At 40.6% G+C, this 24,606-nt stretch overlaps 1 protein-coding gene across 2 annotated transcripts in view; it reads left to right on the top strand.

Annotated features, from left to right (window-relative positions):
- CR1L (complement C3b/C4b receptor 1 like) overlaps positions 1–24,606 on the top strand; it is a 63,622-nt gene that overhangs the window by 32,230 nt on the left and 6,786 nt on the right. For both annotated transcript variants that reach the window (XM_011290964.4, XM_045048883.1), the window contains exons 10-17: positions 1,720–1,899; positions 2,516–2,615; positions 7,939–8,024; positions 16,550–16,777; positions 17,765–17,941; positions 20,809–20,994; positions 21,263–21,286; positions 22,080–22,155. In XM_011290964.4, the coding sequence (XP_011289266.1) occupies positions 1,720–1,899; positions 2,516–2,615; positions 7,939–8,024; positions 16,550–16,777; positions 17,765–17,941; positions 20,809–20,994; positions 21,263–21,286; positions 22,080–22,155 (1,057 nt within the window). The remainder of the gene's footprint in view (positions 1–1,719; positions 1,900–2,515; positions 2,616–7,938; positions 8,025–16,549; positions 16,778–17,764; positions 17,942–20,808; positions 20,995–21,262; positions 21,287–22,079; positions 22,156–24,606) is intronic.

The raw sequence follows: 24,606 nt of genomic DNA, 5'->3' as shown, positions 1-24,606 counted from the left end.
ATTACCTGGTTCTTGAGGACTGACTGTAGGCCTTCCCAAGACAGAAACAGGGTACACAGGGAGGTGGCACCAGACTTGGGATACCACATGACAGAGAAAAGCAATCCGATGAGAAAAGGCAACACATGATAAAACACGTTTAACTTTTCTTTGCTGCCCCTCCCCTTCCCAATAGAATCTAGTGAGATTTCTTTAAAAGCAGTTGCCTAGGCCACCAGGCACGCTTATTGAATGGGCAAACAGAAGCAGTCTCCTCCGAAAAGGAGATCGTTGAGGTCAGACTCTATTTGAAATATGCAGCACACAATATACCCTCTCATAAAAAAAGACATAGCTTCTTTTTTTTTTTTTTTTTTTTCCAGCGCAAAAAGGTGTTTTTATTAAAGGACGGAGACAGGGCCCATGGGCAGAAAGAGCTGCCTCGGGACCTTGAGGAGAGACTGGTTATACGGGTGAGGGTGGGGGGCATGGGGGGGGGAGGTAAAGGCAAGGGGAAGGGGAAGTTTCCAAAGGGATTTTCATATGCTAAAGAAGCTACTTGATGGCCTTTTCCTTAAATCTCTGGTTTAGCATCAGAAGAAGAGCGCTCTGTTCCTTCCCTAGGACTGCGTACAAATTACCACAAACTAGGTGGCTTAACACAATAGGAATTTATTCTCTTCACTGATCTGGAGGCTAGAAGTCTGAAATCAGGGTTTTGGTGGGGCCGTGCTCCCTCCTGTGACTCTAGAGGAGAATCCTCCTTTACCTCTCTTAGATACTGGTGGCTCCTGGCATTCCAGGGCTAGTGGACACATCGTTCTGATCTTTGCCTCTGTCTTCACATGGCCTTCTCCCCTGTGTCTCTGTGTCTCAAATGTCCCTCTTGTTTCTCTTATAGACACCACCAGTCATTGGATTGAAGGCCCACCCTGGTAATCCAGGATGATCTCATCTTGAGATTGTTACCTTAATTATAGCTGAAAAGATCCTTGTTCCAAGTACGTTTCCATTGTGAGGTCCTGGATGCATGTGTCTTTTCGGGGGACATCATTCAACCCACTACAAGTAGTGACTGCTATTTAGTGCCAGGGAAGCTACTTATGGTGGACACCCTGAGAATGAGGTTGGGAGGAACAAATGGAGAGAGAGGGTAAAATATGTCTTGATGGATGAGTACATTAACGCTAATAAATGAGGGTATGAATGATTAACTCTACACAGAGGCAGTCTGATAGGCCTGACACATGACATCCTTAGCTAAAATTCTTGCTTTGGGTGCCCAGGTGGCTCAGTCGGTTACGCGTCCGACTCTTGGTTTTGGCTCAGTTCATGATCCCATGGTTTGTGAGTTTGAGCACCGCATTGGGCTCTGTGCTGGTGGTGTAGAGCCGGCTTGGGATTGTCTCTCTCCCTCTCTCTCTGCCCCTGTCTTGCTTGTGCTCTCTCTGGCTTTCAAAATAAATGAATAAACTTTAAAAATCAATGAAATTCTTGCTTTGGTGAAACAAGAGCAAAAAGGCCAAAAAGGTGAATCGTCTTCCAAGTAGTAAAAATTTCCTGATGAGTAAATGCTGCTGGAAAGCCCCATCCTAAGGTAACTCGAAGGGGAAAAAGACCTTTTGCCGTTTTTAGAAGTCTGTCTCCATGAACCCATCTATCAGCTTAACTGGACAGAAAGAGGAGGAAGGGCGGAAATCTCTCGGCTCACTTTTGTATTCCTGTGGTTTTGCTCTCCAGGTTACTGTAAAGCCCCAAAACAGTTTCCATTTGCCAAGCCTGCAACTCAGACTGATGAATCTGAGTTTCCAGTTGGGACATCTTTGACTTTTAAATGTTCCCCTGGGTATTTTGAGTCTACGTTTTCTATCACCTGCTTAGAAAACTTGGTCTGGTCCAGTGCCGAAGATACGTGTAGACGTGAGTAACCCCATCCTGGGAGCTAATTCATGTATGTCAAAGCGTCTGTGGGATCTCATTTAATTTGTTCAAATTTTGTAGACATCTAAGTTTGCCCACGGTATTTAAATGGAGGGTGAACTTGTAGGTCAGCCTTTCTTACTGCCTGGAGTTTTTGCAGTCTTGACTCAATGTTTATTTCACAAGAATGTCTCTCACAAAAGGAATCAGAGGGGAAGTTTCCATTCCCTGGAGGTTACTTTTGATGGCTAAAACCGTGACATGAGTGAAATAGGGACACAAAAGAAAGTCACATAGATCACAGTGACCTGTGCTTCAATAACCAAGATGGAGGGGAAATCTCAAATTTTGAGGCCTTTGATTTAGGCTCGTGGGATGAGAAAACAATTCTTTATCCATATATTTCTTCTGTTGGGAGATTCAGGCATCATCTTTTAAAAAGCAGTGCCCCAGAGCTGCTTGAGTCTGAAGTTGGTGCACTTCCTCAATGTGGTCAATCCTTTGGAACAATCAGAAGTATACAGACTGTTCAGTCTGCTACGCTCCAGACTGAATCGTAAAAGGAAAGGTAATTTGAACTCTACACCTAGTCCCAAATTTTCCTTCTCTCCCATAGGAAAATCATGTGGAGCTCCTCCAGAACCCTTCAATGGCATGGTACATATAAACACAGACACCCAGTTTGGATCAACAGTGAATTATTCTTGTAATGAAGGGTGAGTTGAAAGCACTATCCCTGGAATATGAGTTTCAGAACAACAATGCTATCTCTGACCTACTCCCAACCAGACACACTGGACTATCATCTACACTTCAAAAAGTTGTCAATAGGAACTCTCGGATAGAGATGATAGCTTGAACATGGGCATATGACCAAAGGAATATAAAAAAGTAGCAACAGCTGGAATGCCCAGGTGGCTCAGTTGGTTGAGTGTCTTGACTCTTGATTTCTGCTCAGGTCAGTATCTCATGGTCTGTGGGTTCAAGCATCGTGTTGGGCTCTGTGTTGGGCACAGTGCAGAGCCTGCTTGGGATTCTCTCTCTCTCTCTCTCTCTCTCTCTCTCTCTCTGCCCCTCCCCCTACCTCTCTCAAAATAAATAAGTGAACTTTTAGAAAAAATAATTTAAAAAATAAAATAAATTCTAAAAATAAAAAAAGGAGTAGCAAGCAATTTGTATTTTAACTAGAGGACAGCACCAGGTTCCTGCGGAAGGTAGTATGTGTGAAGCCTGGTAAGATATTCACTGGATAAAAAGGACGAGTCTATTAAATGAGTAAAAGGAAAAATGCTAGTTGTACCATGCATGGAACATTCTTTAAAAAAATTTTTTTTAATTTATTTTTGAGAGAAAGAGTACAAGCAGGGGAGGGGTGGAGAGAGAGGGGGACACAGAATCGAAGCAGGCTCCAGGCTCTGAGCTGTCAGCACAGAGCCTGACACGGGGCTCGAACTCAAGCTCTGCGAGATCATGACCCGAGCCGAAGTTGGAGGCTTAACCAACTGAGCCACCCAGGTGCCCCCGTGCATGCAATGTTCTTAACTAAGATCAGCGAGCACTATAGCTGAATTGGAGGACCTTGAATTAGGGGTTGCAGGGTAAATCTTAACGTGATAGCAGCTCTGGGAAATGTAAGTATGAACATGCACAGAGCGGGAACATTAATGAGTTCTTGCTCTGAACTTTTCTTTGGCACAGGGAACCATGCCAGAAACATTGCCTCAACTTAGAGGGAGCAATTAAAGAATGTGTATTAATTTTCAGTTGCCACAACAAATTCAGAGAAAAAAATAGAATTTTATTGGATTGTAAAATCCAATGAATTTTATTGGAGTGAACATATTTATTGGATTGAACATATATTCATTAGACATACTTGGAAGCCACGAATAACCCAAAGATCAAAAAAATCACCACCCACAGTTCTACTACTCATTGTAGTTAATATTTTGCTCTGAAGTCTTCTAGCCTTTTTTACCTGAAAATATGCATGTGACCCACATGTCAGTTGAGCTCAGTTACCCTTAGAAGAGAGAGGTGGTTAAATTGGACACAAGCATCAATTGCATTATCTGGAAAGTATAGATTTTGCCCTGCTCACCCCTTGCCCCCAACAAGGAGTTCTGACTTCTTAGTTCATCAGTCCTTCAAATGACGGGAGCCCCAGGCAACACCAGGGACATATCAAGGCAGTGACAGGACAGCCCACAGAATGGGAGAGAATATTTGCAAATCATTTCTCTAATAAGGGTTTGATGTACAGACTATATAAAGAAGTCCTGCAACTAAACAACAAAAAAACTAACAACCCAACTTAAAAATGGGCAAGGGATTTGAGTAGACATTTCTCCAAAGAGGACAGACAAATGTCCAGGAAACACATGAACAGGTACTAAATATTATTAGTCATTAGAGAAATGCACATCAAACCCACTCCATACCTTATAGGCTGGCTATAATGGAAAACAAAAGTGTGGTGAGGATGTGGACAAAATGGAACCCTTGTGATTACTACTGGGAATGTAAAATGGTGCAGCCTCTGAGAAAAACCGTTCGGTGATTCAAAAGTTAACACAGAATTACCATATGATCCAGCAATTCCAATCCTAGGTACATATCCAAAAAGATTAAAAATATACACTCAAACAGATACGGGTTTATCAGCTGTTCTACCTATTTTTAAATACATCCTGATACATTTTATTTTTCCTTTATATTGATACATCTCATGGATGTTTTCAATCTCATTAAGATAGAGAGGATATAATATTTTGATAAAGTATTGAGTTTTTTTAATATCTGTGATGATAACTACTTTCTCGTTCATGTATATATATTTGTAGATGTGTCATTTTGTGAGGTTACAATTGGCCAAGTTCTGTTTATTTCAATCGACCACTTTAAAGAAATGGCTCTTAGATTTATTCATCATTTATATTCCATTTTTCTTACTTATTAATTTATTTTAGTAATTCCTCAGACCAGCTTCTTTCGTATGTTCATGTTTATAGTCTTTAAAACATCTAACATAAAATGTTGTGTTCATTTATTTGAAAATTTTCTTGTCAAATAACAAAAGTACTAAATATTTCTCTAAGGACGGTTTTGGCATCAGTGTCCTAGAAATTTTCAAAGAGTAATATTTGCATCAGCATTTGTAATGAAGTAGCTGAATAATGTAAGGTTTATTACTACAGGCTGTTAAGGCCAATTAACATTATTCAAACTCGAACCTCAATATCTGTCATGTGAATTTGAACAAATTTGTTAAACTCTCTGTTTCCTCTTTTGTAAAATGGGAGCTATGCATAACATTCACTTCAAAGCATCATTTTAAAGATTAAATTAATTGGGGGCGCTCGGGTGGCTCAGTCGGTTAAGCGTCCGACTTCAGCTCAGGTCACGATCTCGCGGTCCATGAGTTCGAGCCCCACGTCGGGCTCTGGGCTGATGGCTCAGAGCCTGGAGCCTGCTTCCGATTCTGTGTCTCCCTCTCTCTCTGCCCCTCCCCCATTCATGCTCTGTCTCTCTCTGTCTCAAAAATAAATAAACGTTAAAAAAAAATTTAAAAAAATAAAGATTAAATTAATTGATGCAAAGCACTTTGAAGAGTTTTGGGCACATGACTCAATGATCATGCGTCATTGTTATCCTATAGGTAATCTGCAACGGCTGTTTTACTTTTGTCTTTGACCAAGATCCAAAAATTTCAATTTTGTGTTTATTCTGTGATTATTAATTCCTAGTGTTGTTATATTATAATGAGGGTGTAGAGCTGTTTTGATTTCTTCTCTGTGCAAATTCTTGGGGTACACTCTGCCGAGTGATATGATACAACTTTTATAAATGGCTCCTGGAGAGAAAGTTTATATTCTCTGTGAGATGCAAAGTTTAATACACAATTGTGTTATGATTTATTGTTATGGTTTATCATATTGTTACATGATTTGTGCCGCAGAATCCTATCTGTGAGCAACTTTTAATCACTTGCAGCCTATTGAATATCTCCATAGATTCCCTCTACTCCCAAATACTTAGAAGTCCGTGAACAAATAGGAAGGATGGAAGGAGCCCCACCCTCCAGCCCTTAATTATCCCATCCCTGACCTCATGCAATGGACTCTCTGATGCCTGTCTCAGCATGCTTCTCACAGTGTGTATATTTGCTTATAGGGAAGGGAATCTCATGGCTTTTCTTGAACAGTGGTTTCGCTTTATGGCCACCCAAATTTCTAATGCTGATGGAAGCTAAGGAGTAAGGCTTGAGTACAATTATGAGTTTCAGAGAGATGGGTAATCGAGTCAGGAAGAATTACAACACAATGGCGATCGTAGCATATTAGTGTCTTATAATACTTTAAAAAATATTCACTGTTTTTTACAGGCACACATAGGCTGGAACCTGCTTCACATTTTTTTTTTTTACACTCCAGTTCTCTAACTTAGTCATAGTGAACACATTAAGAGCAACCTCTATAGTCAGAAGTCGAGCAACATCCGTGATGTTGTGCTCGTAAGACAACTTTTAAATGTAGGACAGAAAGCAGGCGGAAGGAAACATACTAGTGGCTCTCAAGCTGTTTCTCTGAAGAAATTCTGAAGATTAAATATTTGTTGGCACATTTGAAAGGATTTTACACTATAATCAATGAAAAGTAACAGTAAGTAAAATTCACTCAATTTGTCTACAATTTGTCAACAAAAGTGACTCAATATGCCTACAAAAGTATTCACTGTCATTGCTATGCCCACATAGCTCCCCATCATCTTTATATCACTATTTTTGCAAGAGCTGGTACATATTAGGGTTAGATTAAGCTATAAAAGAACAAATAAAATAATAGGAGCTTAAACAAGTTAGTAGTTTACTTCTCTCTGAGGTTAAGAACAGGGGCAGTCCTTCAAAGAAGACTGTAAAGTTTCCAAGTCCAGGCTGATACCTGGCTCCATGATCCACATAAACCTGGGATCCTTCTATTTGAGACTCTGTCATCACATGGCCCAAACTCCAGCCAGCAGAGAGAAATAATGGAAGAAGAGAACACCCATTCCTTTAAAGACACTTTCCAGAAGTTTCACAAGACCCTCCAGGGGCATCCCTTTAGCCAGAACTTAGCCATATGGCTGTACGCAACTGTAGGGAAGCTGAGAAATGAAGCCTTCAATGAGGTGGCCAATGGCCCAGTTAAAAACACACAGTTTCATTACTAATGAAGAAGAGGAAAGGAGATACTGGAGATATCAGTAGACTCTGCTACAAATGGTTACTGTCCTGATCACGTGTCTTGGGTAATCAAGAAGCCAAGTTCTTAGCTGTTCCAGTAACTGCTCACTATTATATGACATTGCATTATATCCCTTACCTTTTACTTACTCAAGTTTAACCCTACTGTACATGGAACACGTGAATGGTTTAGCTGGATATCCTTTGTGACATGTCTTACAGTAACTGTATAGTTCCCTAATCAATAAAAAAATAAGTGATGACAAAATGTTCCAAATTTTGTGGCCTACTTTGAGTGATTTGATGGCAAAATAGTTAAGTACCCCTGCCTTTTACATTTAAGGTGTGAAGATGGTTAGCTGTTTCCCCTGCTTCCCACTTTTGAATCTTCTCAGTAAGGCCATCTTTCTGTCCTCTGAGTACCACATGCTTGATCTCTAGGCAAGGTGCTAGAGGATGTGAATATTTCAATAAGGCATCTTCCCTGTTAATCAAGGAGCTTATCATTTCCTTGATGGAAGTGCATACGGATAAAATAACTCCTGAGGTTCCCTAAAGACAAGTACAAAATGTCCCACGATGAAGGGAAATTTTGTGTTCAGTGGGGAGGGACTAGCAGTAAACATGGATAAAAGCAGTAAGAATATAAGCTTGTCCTTAGAAATAAAGGACTAATTCGCAGATAGAGATGAGGTTTCTTCCTTGACTTCTGTTTGAATCTGCCTGTAATTTGTAACATCTACCTGCAATTATTTTCTCATGGCGACTTAAGTAAGAAGTGTAGAGTATAATCATTTTTCATTCTTTGCTTCTAGGTATCGACTCGTTGGCTCCCCTTCTGCAGCTTGTCACCTCTCAGGCAATACTGTCACTTGGGATAAGGAAACACCTATTTGTAAGAGTGAGTCGAAGTATTTTTTCCCATAATTCCCTCTGCTCCATCCATATCTGCCTCATGTTACGAAGAGGAAATCCAATCCATCTTGCAGAGAGTAGTCTCCCTGATATTCGAAATCCAGAGTCCTATGCTACATAGTTGTCCAGATTTTTCTTTATTTTAGGAGGTTATTTGTCTAAAACTGTGAACCTGAACTCAGGTAAAATCGCTCTCCTTTCCTACTTTGATAGTAAATGCTTCCCAGTGTAAGGCTTTTCCTCATGACTAAATTAAAAGACATTGAAGAAAATAAAATCTGTCTCTGCCACCTCTTAGTAGCATATGCTAAGCCCAAGAAGTAGGTAACTCCCTTTCTTATTATTTTTACTCTGAAAAAGGAAATAAGATCTCGTAAATCTTAGCAATTGCCCCAAGCCTCTGATCGTTCTGCGCTTTATCCTTTCTTTAAATTCTCCCAGGTTGTATTTGTTCTTGATTAGTTGAGCCTGCATCTTTTCAGTGGGATATTGCAAAGTGAACCTCCAAAACTTTGAGGAACATGGAAGAATGACCGATTGCAAATTGGTAAAATTTTAAGGCTCTGAGGAAGTCAGGATCAAACACACAGGACTGATGGCAGTAAAAGTGGGCACAAACTTCTGGAAGGCTTATGAGCAATATATACAAAAGCCTAATGTAAATACCCTTTGACCTAGTAATTCCATTTCCCAGAATTTATCCCAAGAAAATCATGATGGAATTTTCCGATGATTTTGGTTCGCAGACACTCAATGCAACAATACTTATGACAGTGGAAAATGTTAAAAATCTAAATGTTCAGCATGGTTGGAAAATAGCTAATGGAAGAAATAAAACTTATTAAAAATAAGTCTGATAAATTTTTAAGAAATGTAAAAGGTGTACCATGAGGAATTAGAGATTGCCCTTTTTAAATCAGACTGTTTGGTTTTTGCTAGTGAGTTGTTTTATGAGTCCTTTATATTTTTTGGATATTAACCCCTTTATCTGCTATATGATTTGTAAAAGTTTTCTCCCATTCTGTAGGTTGCCTTTTCATTTTGCGAATTGTTTCTTTTGCTGTGCAAAAGTTTTCAGGTTTGTTGTAGTCCCATTTGTTGATTTTGCTTTTGAGGTTTGTGCTTTTGGTGTCATGTCCAAAAAATCAATGCCTAGACCAATGTCAAGGGCATTCTCTTCATTTTCTGCCAGGAGTCTTATAGTATCAGGTCTTTGATCCATTTCGAGTTAATTTTTGTGAGTGGTGCTCTTGGCTGTCTTGCCAACTATTAACTGACTGTATAACCAGGAATTTCATTCTGGGCTTTCTATTCTATTTTATTGGTCTAGGTATTTGTTTTTGTGCCAGTACTCTACTGTTTTTATTACTGTAGCCTTGTAGTATAGTTTGAAATCAGAATGTATGATACCTCGAGCTTTGTTCTTTTTCATCAAAATCGCTTTGGCTAATCTGGGTCTTAGTGTTTTGATTTGTTTTTACATTGTGGTTCCAAACAAATTTTAGAAATGTTTTTTTTCTATTTTCTGTGAAGAATACCATTGATATTTTGATGTGGATTGTACTGAATCTATAGATGGGTTTGGGTAGTGTAGACATTTTAACAGTATTTATTTTTCCAATCCATGAACATAGGTTGTCTTTCCATTTGTTTGTGTCTTCTTTGATTTCTCTCAGCAAAGTCTTGTGACTTTCATTGTACAGATCTTTCATTTTCTTGGTTAAACTAATTCCTAAGTATTTTATTCTTTTTGATGTTATTGTTAATGGGAAATTTTTCTTGATTTCTTTTTCAGATGTTTCATCCTTAGCGTATAGAAATGTACCTTGATTTCATATCCCGCAGCTTTACTGAAATCATTGGTTAGTTCCAGCTGTTGTTTGATTCATTTGAATTTCCTATATATAGAATCATATCATCTGCAAATAGTGACAGTTTTACTTCTTCCTTCCTGGTTTGAATGCCTTTTATTTCTCTGTCTTACCTAATTGTTCTAGCCAGGATGTCTAATACTATATTGAATAAGACCGGTGAGAGTGGGCACCCTTGTCTTGTTCCTGATCTTAGAGGAAAAGCTTTCAACTTTTCTCCATTGAGTATAATGTTGGCTGTGAGTTTGTCATATATGATATTTATGACATTAAGGTATGTAAATACTCCTTCTATACCTAATCTGCCAAGGGTTTTTATTATGAAAGGATGCTGTCTTTTGTCAAATGTTTTTTCTGCATCTGTTGAGATGATCATGTGACTTAAAATTTTTCATTTTATTAATGTGATATATTATATTTATTGATTTGTGTATGTTAAAGCATCCTCGCATATCAGGGATTAATCCAACTTGGTCATAGTGTATAATCCTTTTTTTGTGTTCTTGAATTTGGTTTGCTAATATTTTGTTGAGAATTTTCGCATCTATATCATCAGGAATATTGATCTATAGTTCACTTTTTTTGTTGTGTCCTTATCTGGCATTGCTGTCAAGGTCTCAGAGAATGAGTTTAGATGTAGTTTAGATGTAGTCCCACCTCTGCAGTTTTTTGGAAAGGTTTGAGTGGGATTGGTATTAATTTTTCTTGGAACGTTTGGTAGAATTCACCAGTGAAGTGATCAGCTCTAGAGTTTTCTGTGTTGGAAGGCTTTTGATTCCTGAGTCAATCTCTTTGCTTGTCATTGGTCTTTTCAGATTTTGTATTTCTTCCTGAGTTGGTCTTGGTAGGTGTTATGTTTCTAGAAACTTATCCATTTCTTCTAGGTTATCTAATTTGTTGGCATATAATTGTTCATAATAGTGTCTTATGGTCTTATGTATTTCTGTAGTATCAGTTGTCTCCTTTTTCATTTCTAATTTTATTTATTGAGTCTTCTCTCTCTTTTTTTGGTGAGTCTGGCTAAAGGTTTGTCAGTTTTTGTTTACCTTTTCACAAAACCAACTTTTAGTTTTGTTGCTTTTCTGTTCTCTATTTCATTTATTTCCACTCTGATCTTTATTATTTCCCTTCTTCTCATAACTTTGGACTTAATCTGTTCTTCTTTTTCTAGTTACCTGAAGTGTAAAGTTAGGTTATTTGAGGTCATTCAATTTCTCAATATATGCGTTTATCACCACAAACTTTCCTTTCCGAACTGCTTACGCTCCATCCCATAAGATTTGATATGTTGTATTTCCATTTTTATTTCTTTCAAGATAACTTTTTAATTTCCTTTTTGATTTCTTCTTTGATCCATTGGTTGTTCAGAAGTGTGTTGTTTAGTGCACATATTTGTAGATTTTCCAGTTTTCCCCTTGTTGTGGATTTCTGGTGTCCTATTATTGTAGTCAGAAAAAAATAGTTGGTATGATTTCAGTCTTCTTCAATTTGCTGAGATTTGTTTTGTGCCATATCATATGATCTACCATGGAAAATGTTTTGTGTGCACTCAAGAAGAATGTGTATTCTGCTGCTGTTAGGTAGAATGTTCTATATATGTATGTCAAGTCCATTTGTTCTAGAGCATGGTTCAATTCCAATGTTTCCTTGTTGGTTTTCTGTCTGATCTATCCTTTGCTCACAGTAGGGGTACTGAAGTCCCCTACTATTATTGTAGAGTTTTCTGTTTCTCTCTTTATATCTCTCAGTATTTGCCTAATATATTTAGTGCTCCAGTGTTGGGTGTGTATATTCGTACAGTTATTATATCTTCTAGATATATTGACCCGACCCTTTTATCATTATATAATGACATTCTTTGTCTCTTATCATTTTTGGCACGAAGTCTATTTTGTCTTATATAAAGTATGGCTATGCCCACTTTCTTTTGATTTCCACTTGCACAGAATATCCCTTTCTATCTGTCCACTTTGAGCCTATGTGTCTTCAGAACTGAAATGAATTTCCTGTGGGCAGCATATGTTGGGTGTTATATTTTATCCACTCAGCTACTCTGTGCCTGGTGATTGGTGAATTCATCCATTTATATTTAGAGTAACTTGCTACATAAGGACTTACTACTGCCATCGGATCATATACCTTCTGGTTATTGTCTTGTTTCTCCTCCCCCCCCCCCCCCGTTTTTGTCTTTGCAAAATGGTGGTTTTCTAGGGTGATTTGCTCATTCTCTTCATGTTTTATGTTTCATGAGTCTATTCTTGACTTTTGCTTTGTGGTTGCCATGTGGCTTACATGAAGCATCTCATAGATAAACAGTCCTTTTTTATGTTGATAACACCCTATCTTCATTCACCTATAAAGCTTCCACCCTTCTACTTGTCCCTTTTTATATTTTTGATGTTACAGGTTACCTCTTTTTATGCTGTGAATTCATTGAGAAATTATAGTAGGTATAGTTATTTGTAATGTTCTTTTCCGTAAGCTTTTTTTAAAAAGACCAGGATATATTTTTTTAAGTTTATTTATTTGTTTTGGGAGAGAGAGGGAGAGGGTCGGGGAGGGGCAGCGAGAGAGAGAGAGAGAGAGAGAGAGAGAGAGAATCCCAAGCACAAAGCCCAGCATGGAGCTGGAACCCATGAACCGTGAGATCATGACTGGGCCAAGATCAAGAGTTGGACACTTAACTGACTGAGCCACCCAGGTGCCCCTCTGTAAGCTTTTATATTATAATTAAGTGGTTAATATGCCATTCCAATATAGAGTTACAGTTTTCTTTATTTTTCACCTTGGCCAGAGTGCTGTGTACTTCCATCTGCTATCATGTCACTCGTTAACGTCTCTTCGTTTCAGCTGAAGGGCTTCCTTCAACATTTCTTGTAAGCAGGTCTAGCGGTGATGAGCCTCCCTCAGTTGTTGTATTTTCTGGGAAAGCCTTTATTTCCCATTCATATTTGAAGGCCAGTTTTGCTAGATAAAGTGTTGGTGGCTGGCAACTTTTATCTTTCACCACTTTGAATATATCATTCCTCTCTCCTGGCCTATAGAGTTTCTGCTGAGAAATACACTGATAGCCTAATGGGGGTTCCTTTGTAGATTGTTTTATTCCCCACCCCCCTCCACTAGCTGCTTTTAAGATCCTTTCTTGCGGCGCCTGGGTGGCGCAGTCGGTTAAGCGTCCCACTTCAGCCAGGTCACGATCTCGCGGTCCGTGAGTTCGAGCCCCGCGTCGGGCTCTGGGCTGATGGCTCGGAGCCTGGAGCCTGTTTCCGATTCTGTGTCTCCCTCTCTCTCTGCCCCTCCCCCGTTCATGCTCTGTCTCTCTCTGTCCAAAAAAAAAAAAAAAAAAAAAAAAAGTTAAAAAAAAAAAGATCCTTTCTTGATCATTGATTTTTGACAGTTTCATTATAATATATTTTAGGAGGGTCTTTTTGCAATGGGATAATAGGGTGTTCTATTAGCTTCTTAGATGTGTATGTTCAATTTCTTCCCCACGTTAGAAAAATTCTCAGCTACTGTTTTCCAAAAGACACTTCTTGCTCCCTTCCCCCTCTCTTCTTCTTCTGACAAACCAGTTATATGTGTTTTTCTCATATCGCATAGCTCTAATAGGGTTTCATCGCTTTAAAAAAATCTTAGCTCTCTCTCCTCTTCAGAGTCCTTTCTAAATTCCTATCCTCCAAGTCACTAATTTGTTCTCTTCAATCTGATCCATCCTATTTCCTAAGCTCTCCATTCTGTTTTTCATCTGATTCATTGAATTTATCATCTCCGGAATTTCTGGTTTTTTTTTTTTTTTTTCCTTTTAGAGAAATAGAAAACTTTATTGTACATGAATAAAAATGTAGTTTAGTGGGTGTCTGGTTCTTTTTTTTCAACGTTGTTTATTTATTTTTGGGACAGAGAGAGACAGAGCATGAACGGGGGAGGGACAGAGAGAGAGGGAGACACAGAATCGGAAACAGGCTCCAGGCTCTGAGCCATCAGCTCAGAGCCTGATGTGGGGCTCGAACTCACAGACCGCGAGATCGTGACCTGGTTGAAGTCGGACGCTTACCTGACTGCGCCACCCAGGCGCCCCTCTTTTTTTTTTTTTTTTTTTTAAATTTCAGTCTCTTTGGTAAAGAACTCTTGTCCATTAATTTTATTCCTAAACTCATCGACTTGTCATGCTGAATTTTCTTGTAGCTCATTGAATCTCTTCGTAACAGCTGTTTTGAATTCTTTATCAGTTAGATTGCAATACTCCATGCCTTTGTAATCGATCGCTGGAGAATTATCATTTCCTCTTTGCGGTTCAATATTCCTGTGATTTTTCATTGTGTTTGACAAAATGTATCTCTGCCATTGCATTTTTTAATATGAAATTTATTGTCAAATTGGTTTCCATGCAACACCCAGTGCTCATCCCAACGGGTGCCCTCCTCAATGCCCATCACCCACCCTCCCCTCCCTCCCAACCCCCATCAACCCTCAGTTTATTCTCAGTTTTTAAGAGTCTCTTATGGTTTGGCTCTCTCCCTCTCTAACTTTTTTTTTCCTTCCCCTCCCCCATGGTCTTCTGTTAAGTTTCTCAGGATGAACATAAGAGTGAAAACATATGGTATCTGTCTTTCTCTGTACGTTCCTCTGAAAATTAAAAATAGATCTGCCCCATGGCCCAGCAATAGCGCTGCTAGGAATTTACCCAAGGGATACAGGAGTGCTGATGCATAGGGGTACTTGTACTTCAATGTTTATAGCAGCACTTTCAACAATAGCCGAAATATGGAAAGAGCCTAAATGTCCATCAACTGATGAAGGGATAAGAAAATTGTGCTTTATATACACAATAGAATACTACTTGGCAATGAGAAAGAATGAAATATGGCCTTTTGTAGCAACATGGATGGAACTGGAGAGTGTTCTGCCATTGCACTTGAAGTAGCACACACCTTTATTTGTTTACTCCAGTTCAACTAACTTGCAATTAGAAACCATTCTTTTGTTTTCCAGAAGGTGGCGCCTTAGCTCAAGTTTTTGGTTTCTCTTCACCGCAGTGGCTCTGGGCTGCACAGGGGAGCATGCTGGTTTTAAAAAGCTGGCTTAGAAACAGCTGACGGTGGAGTTGGAGGAAGTGTGGGTTTAACACCTGTTGCTCTGTGGGTGCCCACTGCCCACAGATCAGGGGTACTCCCAGAGGTCTGAGAGCAAACCTCCCGCTAACATCCCAAAGCTGATAGCCAGGAAACAGGTCCCTTCAAGGCCCTTTGTTATTCTTGACTGCCTGTCCTTCCCTTTCCTCTCTCTCCCAGGTGCACAGGTGCCCCCCTCAGAAATCTGTGCAGCTGGATAGAAATGGGTCACAGTCACTCACCACTTTCACTTTCCACCTCTTCTGTGAGGGAAGTCACTGGCCCTAAAGGGGGAGCTGGCTCCTCAAGATCCTTCTCCTCTGCCTCTGTCCTGCCTAGATGGGTGCCCGCTTCTCCCATCAAGTTGGCTGGGCCTCTGCAAAATCTCTGTCTCTGGTGCATGTCCACCATGTTTTTCTCTCTCCAGCAAATGTGGGTGGGGCAATTCCCCCCAATTCGCTTGGATCCCAGCTCCCTTGGATCCATAGCAGCCTCTGAGATAACTATCCTCATTGTTTTTCGAAGCGCAGGTGTGCAGAAATGTAATGTACAGAGGCACCTTTGTTCAGTTGTGAATGGCTATTTTCATCTGGATTTTGTTGAAATATCTTTGCTAGAAATCTATTTGGACACCTCATGGGGTTGTGATGGAACTTTACAAGAACAATCGGTATAAATAAAACTCAGATATCCAACAAAAACAAACTCTACTTTCCTGAGACATGTAAATCTGAAAGTAAATACATAAATAAACTTTAGATAAACATAAACACATGGGTAAAATCCAGATATGAGAAGTCAATCACTGTTGGACGTCCTAGGACCTTCACTTTGTTTATTCACACAATTCTGACAGGCTTGGGTATCTGTTCTTAAGTTCATGTCAGATTCAAAGCATCAGATTAGTTTAGGGAGGGAACTGCTAGAAACAGATACACTAACAGCAGAAAGAAAGGACAGCTGGTCACCTGGAAGAAAGAAAAAAAAGCAAAAGGGAAAAAAAAACCGCCTCCCTAGAGCCACTTCATCTGGCTCTGAAAAGTCCTGTAATCAGTGTATCCTGAAGATATTACTGTGTATTTGTTAGTGACACGGATAATGGTCTTGAATTATCAAGAAACATTTATATCTGCTGAAGGTGGTCATCTGTGTTTACTAAAGATTTACAAAGATTTCTTGGCAACTTCGGATCTTTGAGGGCCAATCTTGTCTGCCCTGTGTCTCAGTGTCAACCCAGGACTGTCTTTATGCCAAACAGAAAGTAGACAAATGATAGTTGCTGAAAAAGCAAATTAGTTACTTTTCAAATTGATTAAAACCTTAGCTACCTGGAGGGTCTTGGAACTTTTGCAATAAACTGTAATTAAAGTCTCACTTCAGTTCGTTCCTTCTCAGAAGAAGCCTTACATATTTAAGTCTACCCACTGTAGTTGTGTTCTCACGGAAAAAATACAGTCCCAGGGCACCCCTGCTGTATGATCGTTTTGATTAAAACTCTAATGGATCTAAAGCTCTTGCTCTCTTTCTAGAAATCTTTTGTCCAAGTCCTCCATCTATCCCTAATGGGAACTACCCCAGAACTTCTCAGGGAGACGTTCCCTATGGAGAGGAAGTTACTTACATGTGTGAACCCCGCTCGGCCAGAGGGATGACCTTCAACCTCGTCGGGGAGAGCACCATCCGCTGCACGAGCGATGGTGAAGGGAACGGGATTTGGAGCGGCCCTGCCCCTTCCTGTGAACTTGCTGGTCCTGCTGGTCAGTACCCACTTCCCTATGCCCCAGCCGGATCAGAATATCTAGGCTAGAATGTCCTCATTTCTGTGGTGACAGCTGTGTTTGCTTGTGAACGTGGCTTGGTTATAAAAGTCAGACACACAGAATTGCCTGCTGAGCAACTTAATAGATGGGTTCTAGATGTGCCATGCTGTGTCCCAATCCGTGGTACTCTGATGATCCTTCCCACGGGGGCGAGGAGTGTGGGACAGTGAAAAGAGGAGGAGGTGGAGAATGGGGAGAATCAGCGAGACCCAGATTTTCTCGAGAGTATTTTCAAAGCAGTAAAATACAAGTGCCAAAGAAAATACTCTGTCGTGCCATCTCCAGTACAAGTTGTCTTTATACTCGCTAAGTGGGTGTGCAGAGCAAAAAGCACATGTTGATGGCCTCATTTTACTTCAGACTGGAGGCTACAGAAATAAAGAAACTCCAGTGTAGGCACTTGTATTCCTTTTGTTACCCTTAAGTGTTCTGCTCAGCCTGTAACTGCATTTTGGTGACCCTTTGTCTCACTTGTAGCAATAGGAACTCAACACGCCCTAGAGAAGCGGAGTTCAAGGTTGTGCTCTTAGCAGCTCATTCCTTTTACACATTAGTCTGGCATGAAGTGACAGTGCCTGGCACTTGGAGGCTCATCTGTGGCTGTGATTGTCCACACAAGCTCTGTGAGCCAGCGAGGACAGACAGCATGCAACTGGTCATTTGAGATCCTGGTGGTATTCCCAGCCAGTGTAGTATGCAAGGGACAACACAGATGGTCCTGCTTAAAGGCTGAGAGGTCTCCGTTTGAAGAATCATTCTTCCCAGGGATCAGTAAATATTTAGTGCCTTTGGAACCTGCCTGCCTTGGGTCTCTGTGTGGCTCTAATAGAGATGTTATTAGATACGTTGGCGTATTTGTACTTCTTTGTTTAACTGAATGTCTTTTCTTGTGTTTTTTTTGGGGGGGGGGGGTCTTGTTCTTAGCATGCCCACATCCACCCAAGATCCACAATGGGCATTACATTGGAGAACATCCATTTCCATATCTTCCTGGGATGACGGTCAGCTACACTTGTGACCCAGGCTACTTGTTGGTGGGAAGGAACTTCATCTTCTGCACATACCTGGGAACCTGGAGTCATTTTGAACATTATTGCAGAGGTATTTCTTATTCTTGCCGGGTTGTGTTAATGGAAAATTGATGAATGAGGCTGCTAAGGCTAAGCCACCTTTCTGAGAGGATTGTGAAATGAGTATCGATAGAAGGGGGAGAAAAGCAGGGAAAAAGATAGGAAGGAGGCTGCCCAAGGATTCTCAGCTCTACTGAACAAGTAAGAAGAACTGATGGAATTTCCAGTAATACAGTAGACATCAAACACCAATTTAAAATGCTTTGCAGGCTTTTAACTAATAAAATATCTCAGCTCTAAGAGACCTCAGAGGAGTTACAAGTGGTCCTCATAAATACCTTCGAGAGGAGGCTGGAAGCACACTTTCTTGTGAGGAAAACTGAAATATGGAGGAAGGTTGAGAGCAATTAATTACCGGAATTACTGGATATGGGTCCTCATTATAATTTCCAAGACCAAAAGTGAAATGTCTCTTTCATCTCTTCCTTAAAACAAGTGCCAAAACTTACTTCCTTTATTCCTGTCTATGTTTGCGAAACTGGCATCTGACTCAAAACATCTTTTGTTGGCAATATTCTTTAAAAAAAAAAAACCCCACAAGTGGGGCGCCTGAGTGGCTCAGTCGGTTAAGCATCCGACTTCGGCTCAGGTCATGATCTCGCGGTCCGTGAGTTCGAGCCCCGCATCAGGCTCTGTGCTGACAGCTCAGAGCCTGGAGCCTGTTTCTGATTCTGTGTCTCCCTCTCTCTCTGACCCTCCCCCGTTCATGCTGTCTCTCCCTGTCTCAAAAATAAATAAACGTTAAAAATAAATAAATAAATAAACCCACAAAATATGGAATTAAAAATATTCTTCAGTGACTAAGCATGGTACCGAGGTCTTTATAAAAGTCATTTGTGTTAGTCTCCAAAAGAATCTGATGAGATGGGATTATTCTTGCTATTTTACAGAAGAGGAAATAGAGAGCCCCAGTAACCAGTCGACAATAGGCAGCTCCCAGACGGGGGTGCCGAGACTGGGTGACTGCCCAGCCCATGCTTTGGAACACTGCACTGTATTCTGTCTCCTATTAAATGTGGTTCTTTTGACTTGGCACAACTTTGAGTTAGCAGTTTGCTCTTTGTCTCCTTTGTAGTAAACTAGGCGAAGGGCAGGGATGAGGTAGGAGGGACTTCAGACAGGCCTGTGTTTCCAACGTTAAGGAGCAGTTAGTCCTATGGCTGTTGGGGTGGTCACAGGATCATGGGGCTCTCCCCAACCTAAAAGTCTCAGAAGTCCTTCTTGTCCAGCCGACCTCTGGTTTTAGAGATAGAGAAAATATCCTCTACAGAGACGGTAAGTGGCTCTTCTCTATTTATTCTCCATGAACTGTGGAGTCCCTGTGCCTCTGCAGGAACAGGAAGAAAGCTCACCCCTCTTTGCTTTAGTTACATGGAGAAGTATGAAGATTCAGACAATACTTCAAAGACGGATTATTCAAATTAAGACTCTGGGACGTTGGGGCGCCTGGGTGGCGCAGTCGGTTAAGCGTCCGACTTCAGCCAGGTCACGATCTCACGGTCCGGGAGTTCGAGCCCCGCGTCAGGCTCTGGGCTGATGGCTCCGAGCCTGGAGCCTGTTTCCGATTCTGTGTCTCCCTCTCTCTCTGCCCCTCCCCCGTTCATGCTCTGTCTCTCTCTCTGTCCCAAAAAATAAACGTTGAAAAAAAAAAAATTAAAAAAAAAAAAAAAAAAAGACTCTGGGACGTTTTTTTCTCCTGAATATAAAAGGGTACTATTCTAGTCTCTTGGCAGCTGCTTCCAAGTGAAATTCGTTTTGTCTTAATAATTGTCCTCGTCAAACGTGCTTTATAGCGGTCATTCTGTATTTAGCATTAGCAAAATCAGCCAGGCACCTAGTTAAGAAGATTCCAGTCTCAAGCTCCATTCCTAAGAACTCTGATTCTGACATTTTGAGGTGGGGTCTCGAGGTCTATTTTTATTTTTTTTTTTAATTTTTTTTTCAACGTTTATTTATTTTTGGGACAGAGAGAGACAAAGCATGAATGGGGGAGGGGCAGAGAGAGAGGGAGACACAGAATCGGAAACAGGCTCCAGGCTCTGAGCCATCAGCCCAGAGCCTGATGCAGGGCTCGAACTCACAGACCGCGAGATTGTGACCTGGCTGAAGTCGGCCGCTTAACCGACTGCGCCACCCAGGCGCCCCTCGAGGTCTATTTTTAACAGACCCATCAGCATATTCTGATGTAGGAAGACCACAGACCATATTTTGGGAAATACCACTTCGCCTTGTGGTTCTTTGAAAATAATAATTTCGCCTAATTTTGAGATAATTACAACCGGAAAGCGGGCTTTGCTGGTTGAAGGAGGTATCAATAGCTGGGCAGAGAAAGAAAGCAAAACAAAGGATAAGATAAATGAGATAAAATAAATTAAATTTTAAAATTATGTTTTAAATTGAGAATCATGATTTACTAGCTTCTATGCATAGAAATGAGCCAGAAACATGCATTTAACCAAGAAGCAAAATACCAGTATTTGTTGCATACCTAGAGAGAGTTAATGTGATACTCCTCTTTCCTTACGGTGTGGATCCACGCGGATCCAGGATTAGAACATGGTTATCATAACTCCCAACCTGTCGACCGCTGTACAGTTGCAGAGTTGTCAATAATTAAAAGCGGATTGCAGTGCCTTCCGTATTCTCTTTCTTTACCTAAGAAATGAAAGAGAATTGAAAATTGTACGGTGTTGGGTAGGTGTCAATAGGTCTTGATTGAAAACATGACTCATCTTTGCTGAAGGCAGGGTAGTTTGGGGGTCATAGATCTTTGCATTACGGCAGTTTCAACTAAAAATTAATAAAATATCCATTTCCTTCTGATTTTTCTATTTTCAGAGGCAAAATGTAGACTCCCAGCGCATATGAATGGAATCCGGAAGGACGTGGAAATGAGAAAAGTCTATCACCATGGAGATAATGTAACTTTTGAGTGCGAAGAGGGGTATACTCTGAAAGGTAGTCCCCAGAGCCAGTGCCAGGCAGATAACACGTGGGACCCTCCTCTGGCCATATGTGCATCTAGTAAGTGCACCTGCAAGAAATGTAGGTCCTTCCTTCGTCATGGTCACTGTTCATTCACTCGTCCATCCTGTCATTGAATGTGGTGTCATGTTCATGGCCCCTGCTAAGAACGAAGGAGTCCAGTGGGGGAAACCAATGGCTTTTTATATTAGAAAAACATTAGACTGTGTGCTGAAAAATATCAGATGAAGTTTCACTGGCTGAGACCTCCTGTTTGACCACCCTGTGTGCCAGACTGATGTCGTCCTGGCTTTTGTCTTCCCTTTAGGCACACACGATGCTCTCATAGCTGGTAAGTTCTGTGAAGGGTTTGCTGAGGAGCTCTAGCACGTTCCACAGTAAGTACTCACTTACAATGGGTGAGATGTTTAAGGAGAGATCAAAATCTGTAACGTTACAATTTCAGTCAGAAGGAAAAGAGTCTACATTCAGGCCATGGTGTGGCAAGACTGGTATCCTCACAGGCACAGAGTGAGTGAGTGTCCCCTGTCGACGGTTCTACACCGTCTTTGTTTTGAATCATTACAAATGAATAATCATCATCCCTCCTATTTTAACGGGGCTGGAGAACACAACGTCCCCTTTGGTTTACAACCCGGGAAGATTCTTCAGGATGGTAGTCATGCCCGCTTGCGCAGATTAGAAGCCACAAAGATCAATTTTCTTAGCCATTTCTGCGACCCGCCTGTGCAAGAGGAGTGGTTCGGTGAGACTTTGCCTGCAGGGATCAGTGGAGTCGGTAGCCTGTGCCTGACATAAGACACGAGTGCGGGGCCACGGGCGCCACAGCCAGGAGCTCCCGGGCGGTTCTCGGCTCCTTGATGAAAGGCTGCTTGGGACTAAAGGTTACGCACTGCTCTGCTCACCCCTCGTCTGTGACCCTGGGGCAGGAAGACTAATGCGCCAGATCAAACCAGGAGCAGAGGGAAAATCTTCAAGCTAAGCCTGTGTGAGGGGTTTCTTAAAGGCAGAATTTATAGTTTATAAAAAACTCACTGGCAGCCTCTAGCGGGACTAGATATTCATTGTTTAAGACCCATGGGTTATGTTTGCCATGCATCCAATGACTCTGTTTTACTGCCTAGGCATTTTCTTTGGCACGATCTTCTTTCTTTTACCCATCATCGTGGCCGGTTGGATAATTGTGAAGCACAAACAAGGGTAAGTACAACCAAATTCGCCTAGGAAAAGGTTGTAAGTGTCCTTGCCTCCTCTTGGAAGCCAAGAGGAATAAAAAAGAAAACCTCAAAAAAAAAATTAAAAAAAAAAACAACCCACCTATATAAACAGATGTAATAATCATCAAGAAGGCCCTGAGGCACACTGTGGATAGATACGTACTCACACTAAAAGAAATATATATAATAATATGTTTTTAAAAAGCTTAGGATTTTAAGGACTCAAATTTTGCAAAAGGGAAAACGGACAGAAGGAATTTTTCCAAAGATGAGTGAGACAGTTGGTATCCCAGTTTTGCCGAAACATTCCAGACTCAGGCCTCTATACACAGCCCTCATCAAGGCACTAGAAGTTAGAGAGTATGACCCACTGGTTGCCATCACAGGCTGCCAGTATGGAAGAAGTGAGACTTGCTTTGGAGTATTCAAAAAAACCCCAAACTTTTATAAACACCGTTTACTTTTTAACCTTGCAAAACCTTTGCAAAGATTAAGATCTAAATAAACATTTTGACTGGGAAAAGAACGCATACAGCTTTTGTACTATTTATTTCTAGCAAAATCATTGGGTCAAAGTCAATGAGATCAATGCTATAAGCTTGATAAGCAAATCTTAGATCTATGAGAAAGTTTATCAATTTAAGTGAACAGTTTTCTGCGGTAAACGTTCTAAGCAAAGAGTCTCTTAAACAAGCTTTACAGAAACTGAAATGTTGATAATTTATAGAGGATGCCAATCTAATGTAAACTTTTTAAAAAGCAGAGGGTCATGTGTTTCCTCTCTCTGCCCTGCATTGGGCCTTCCCATGCTCTATTAAATTAGCTCTTGTCTCCTCAGTCCCCTCCCTAGACGATGAACATTTTATGAGCAGGGACCACCTGTAGCTACTCAAAATCATATTTTAGGTGATTTCTTTTGTTTTTGTTTTGTATACGTATTTTTGAGAGACAGAGCATGTCTCTTTGGAGACGGAGCCTCCAAAGCAGGCTCCAGGCTCTGAGCTGTCAACACAGAGCCCGACGTGGGGTTCGAACCCACGAATTGTTAAGATCACGCCCTGAGCTGAAGTCGGAGGCTTAACGCACTGAGCCACGCAGGCGCCCCTAAGTGATTTCTTTTTAACTGAGGTATAATTGACATGTAACATTATATTGGTCTCAGGTGTGCAACATAATGAGTTGGTATTTGTATACGTCGCAAAATGATAACACCAGCAAGTCTAGTTTAAAAATAATTTTAATGACTTTTTTTTTTTACTTTTCCTTGCATTAGTAGTTAAGATTCATGAAGAGTTGCAACAGCTAATATATTTGTTTACAAAATACTTTACCATTTATTGTCTTGTTTCTTCCTCAAAGCAACCCTGTGAGGTAGGGAAGCCCAAAAACGGTGTTATCCCAAAGCAGGAGGCTCTGAGTTTGCAGAGACATTCAGTGGCTTGCTTAAAATCGTACCAGCAGGAAGTTGTTCAGGGGTGTTCAGTTGTTCAGCCTGATGATCTTAGAATCCTGAACCCATTTGGCTCTCAGGTAAAAATTGCAGCTGCTCACTTCTGAATCTGATTCTGTATCATCCAGTAGAGCATACAGCACAAAACGGGAATAATTCCGTTTTTCTTTCAATATTTCCCATCTGCTTTATTGGATTTTTTTTGGGGGGGGGGGGACTCTGGTACATTAAGAGTACATTATTCTCCTAGAGAATAGTATGCAATCTCTTCCTTTTTATTCTCAGTTATTATACTATAAGATAATTATACTATTTCTGTCAGGACCTCCGTCCTTATGAAGCCCTTCATTAGCCTTTATTAGGTTTGCTGAAAACTTAGGGAAGTCCATTCATGCAGACTTAAAGTTCTGTGACTTTTTAAAATCGTTACTAAATAGGTACTTTTAGGCTCTGAAGATCATATAGACCAGAGTAAATTACAGTTTGGTTTGGGTCACTATTCATTGTCAAGTTCATTGGGATGATCATGTTTGATAAATGCGTGTTCACTGGAAATATTTTGTGTTCAGATGCTTAACTGGGCAATGAAAGTAACCATGGGTTCAACTTTCTCCTTAATCTCAGGCTAAGTGTAAAGGTTGTTTGTAAGGTTTGAATAAAAGTCTGCTTACTCATTTTGAGTGACTGCATGTTTAAAAATTGAAATTGTTCATTTTGTGATTACAAAACCTCACTGGCCTGATATTTCACTAGTGAAAAATGCTGTTATCTGCACAGTTGGCATTTCACTGTGTATTTACTAAATACTTGCGACAAATGTTAACAAGGTAAGTCATGCGCTTGATCACTGAGGAGTAATGCTGTTACACTTGTCCATTCAGAGCCCGTTTATCCTTGCCTTTTGTTTCTGCTGCTGATCTATTTCCTTTTCTCTACAAACAGCCTTCTTGTCCATAGTGAGACAGCACTTTAAGGTCTTTGTTG

The sequence above is a fragment of the Felis catus genome, chromosome F1 (genome assembly GCF_018350175.1).
Source record: "Felis catus isolate Fca126 chromosome F1, F.catus_Fca126_mat1.0, whole genome shotgun sequence".
In the NCBI taxonomy this organism is placed as follows: Eukaryota; Metazoa; Chordata; class Mammalia; order Carnivora; family Felidae; genus Felis; species Felis catus.
The sequence above is the reverse complement of the archived record's forward strand: the minus strand, read 5'-3'. Positions and strand labels throughout refer to the sequence as shown.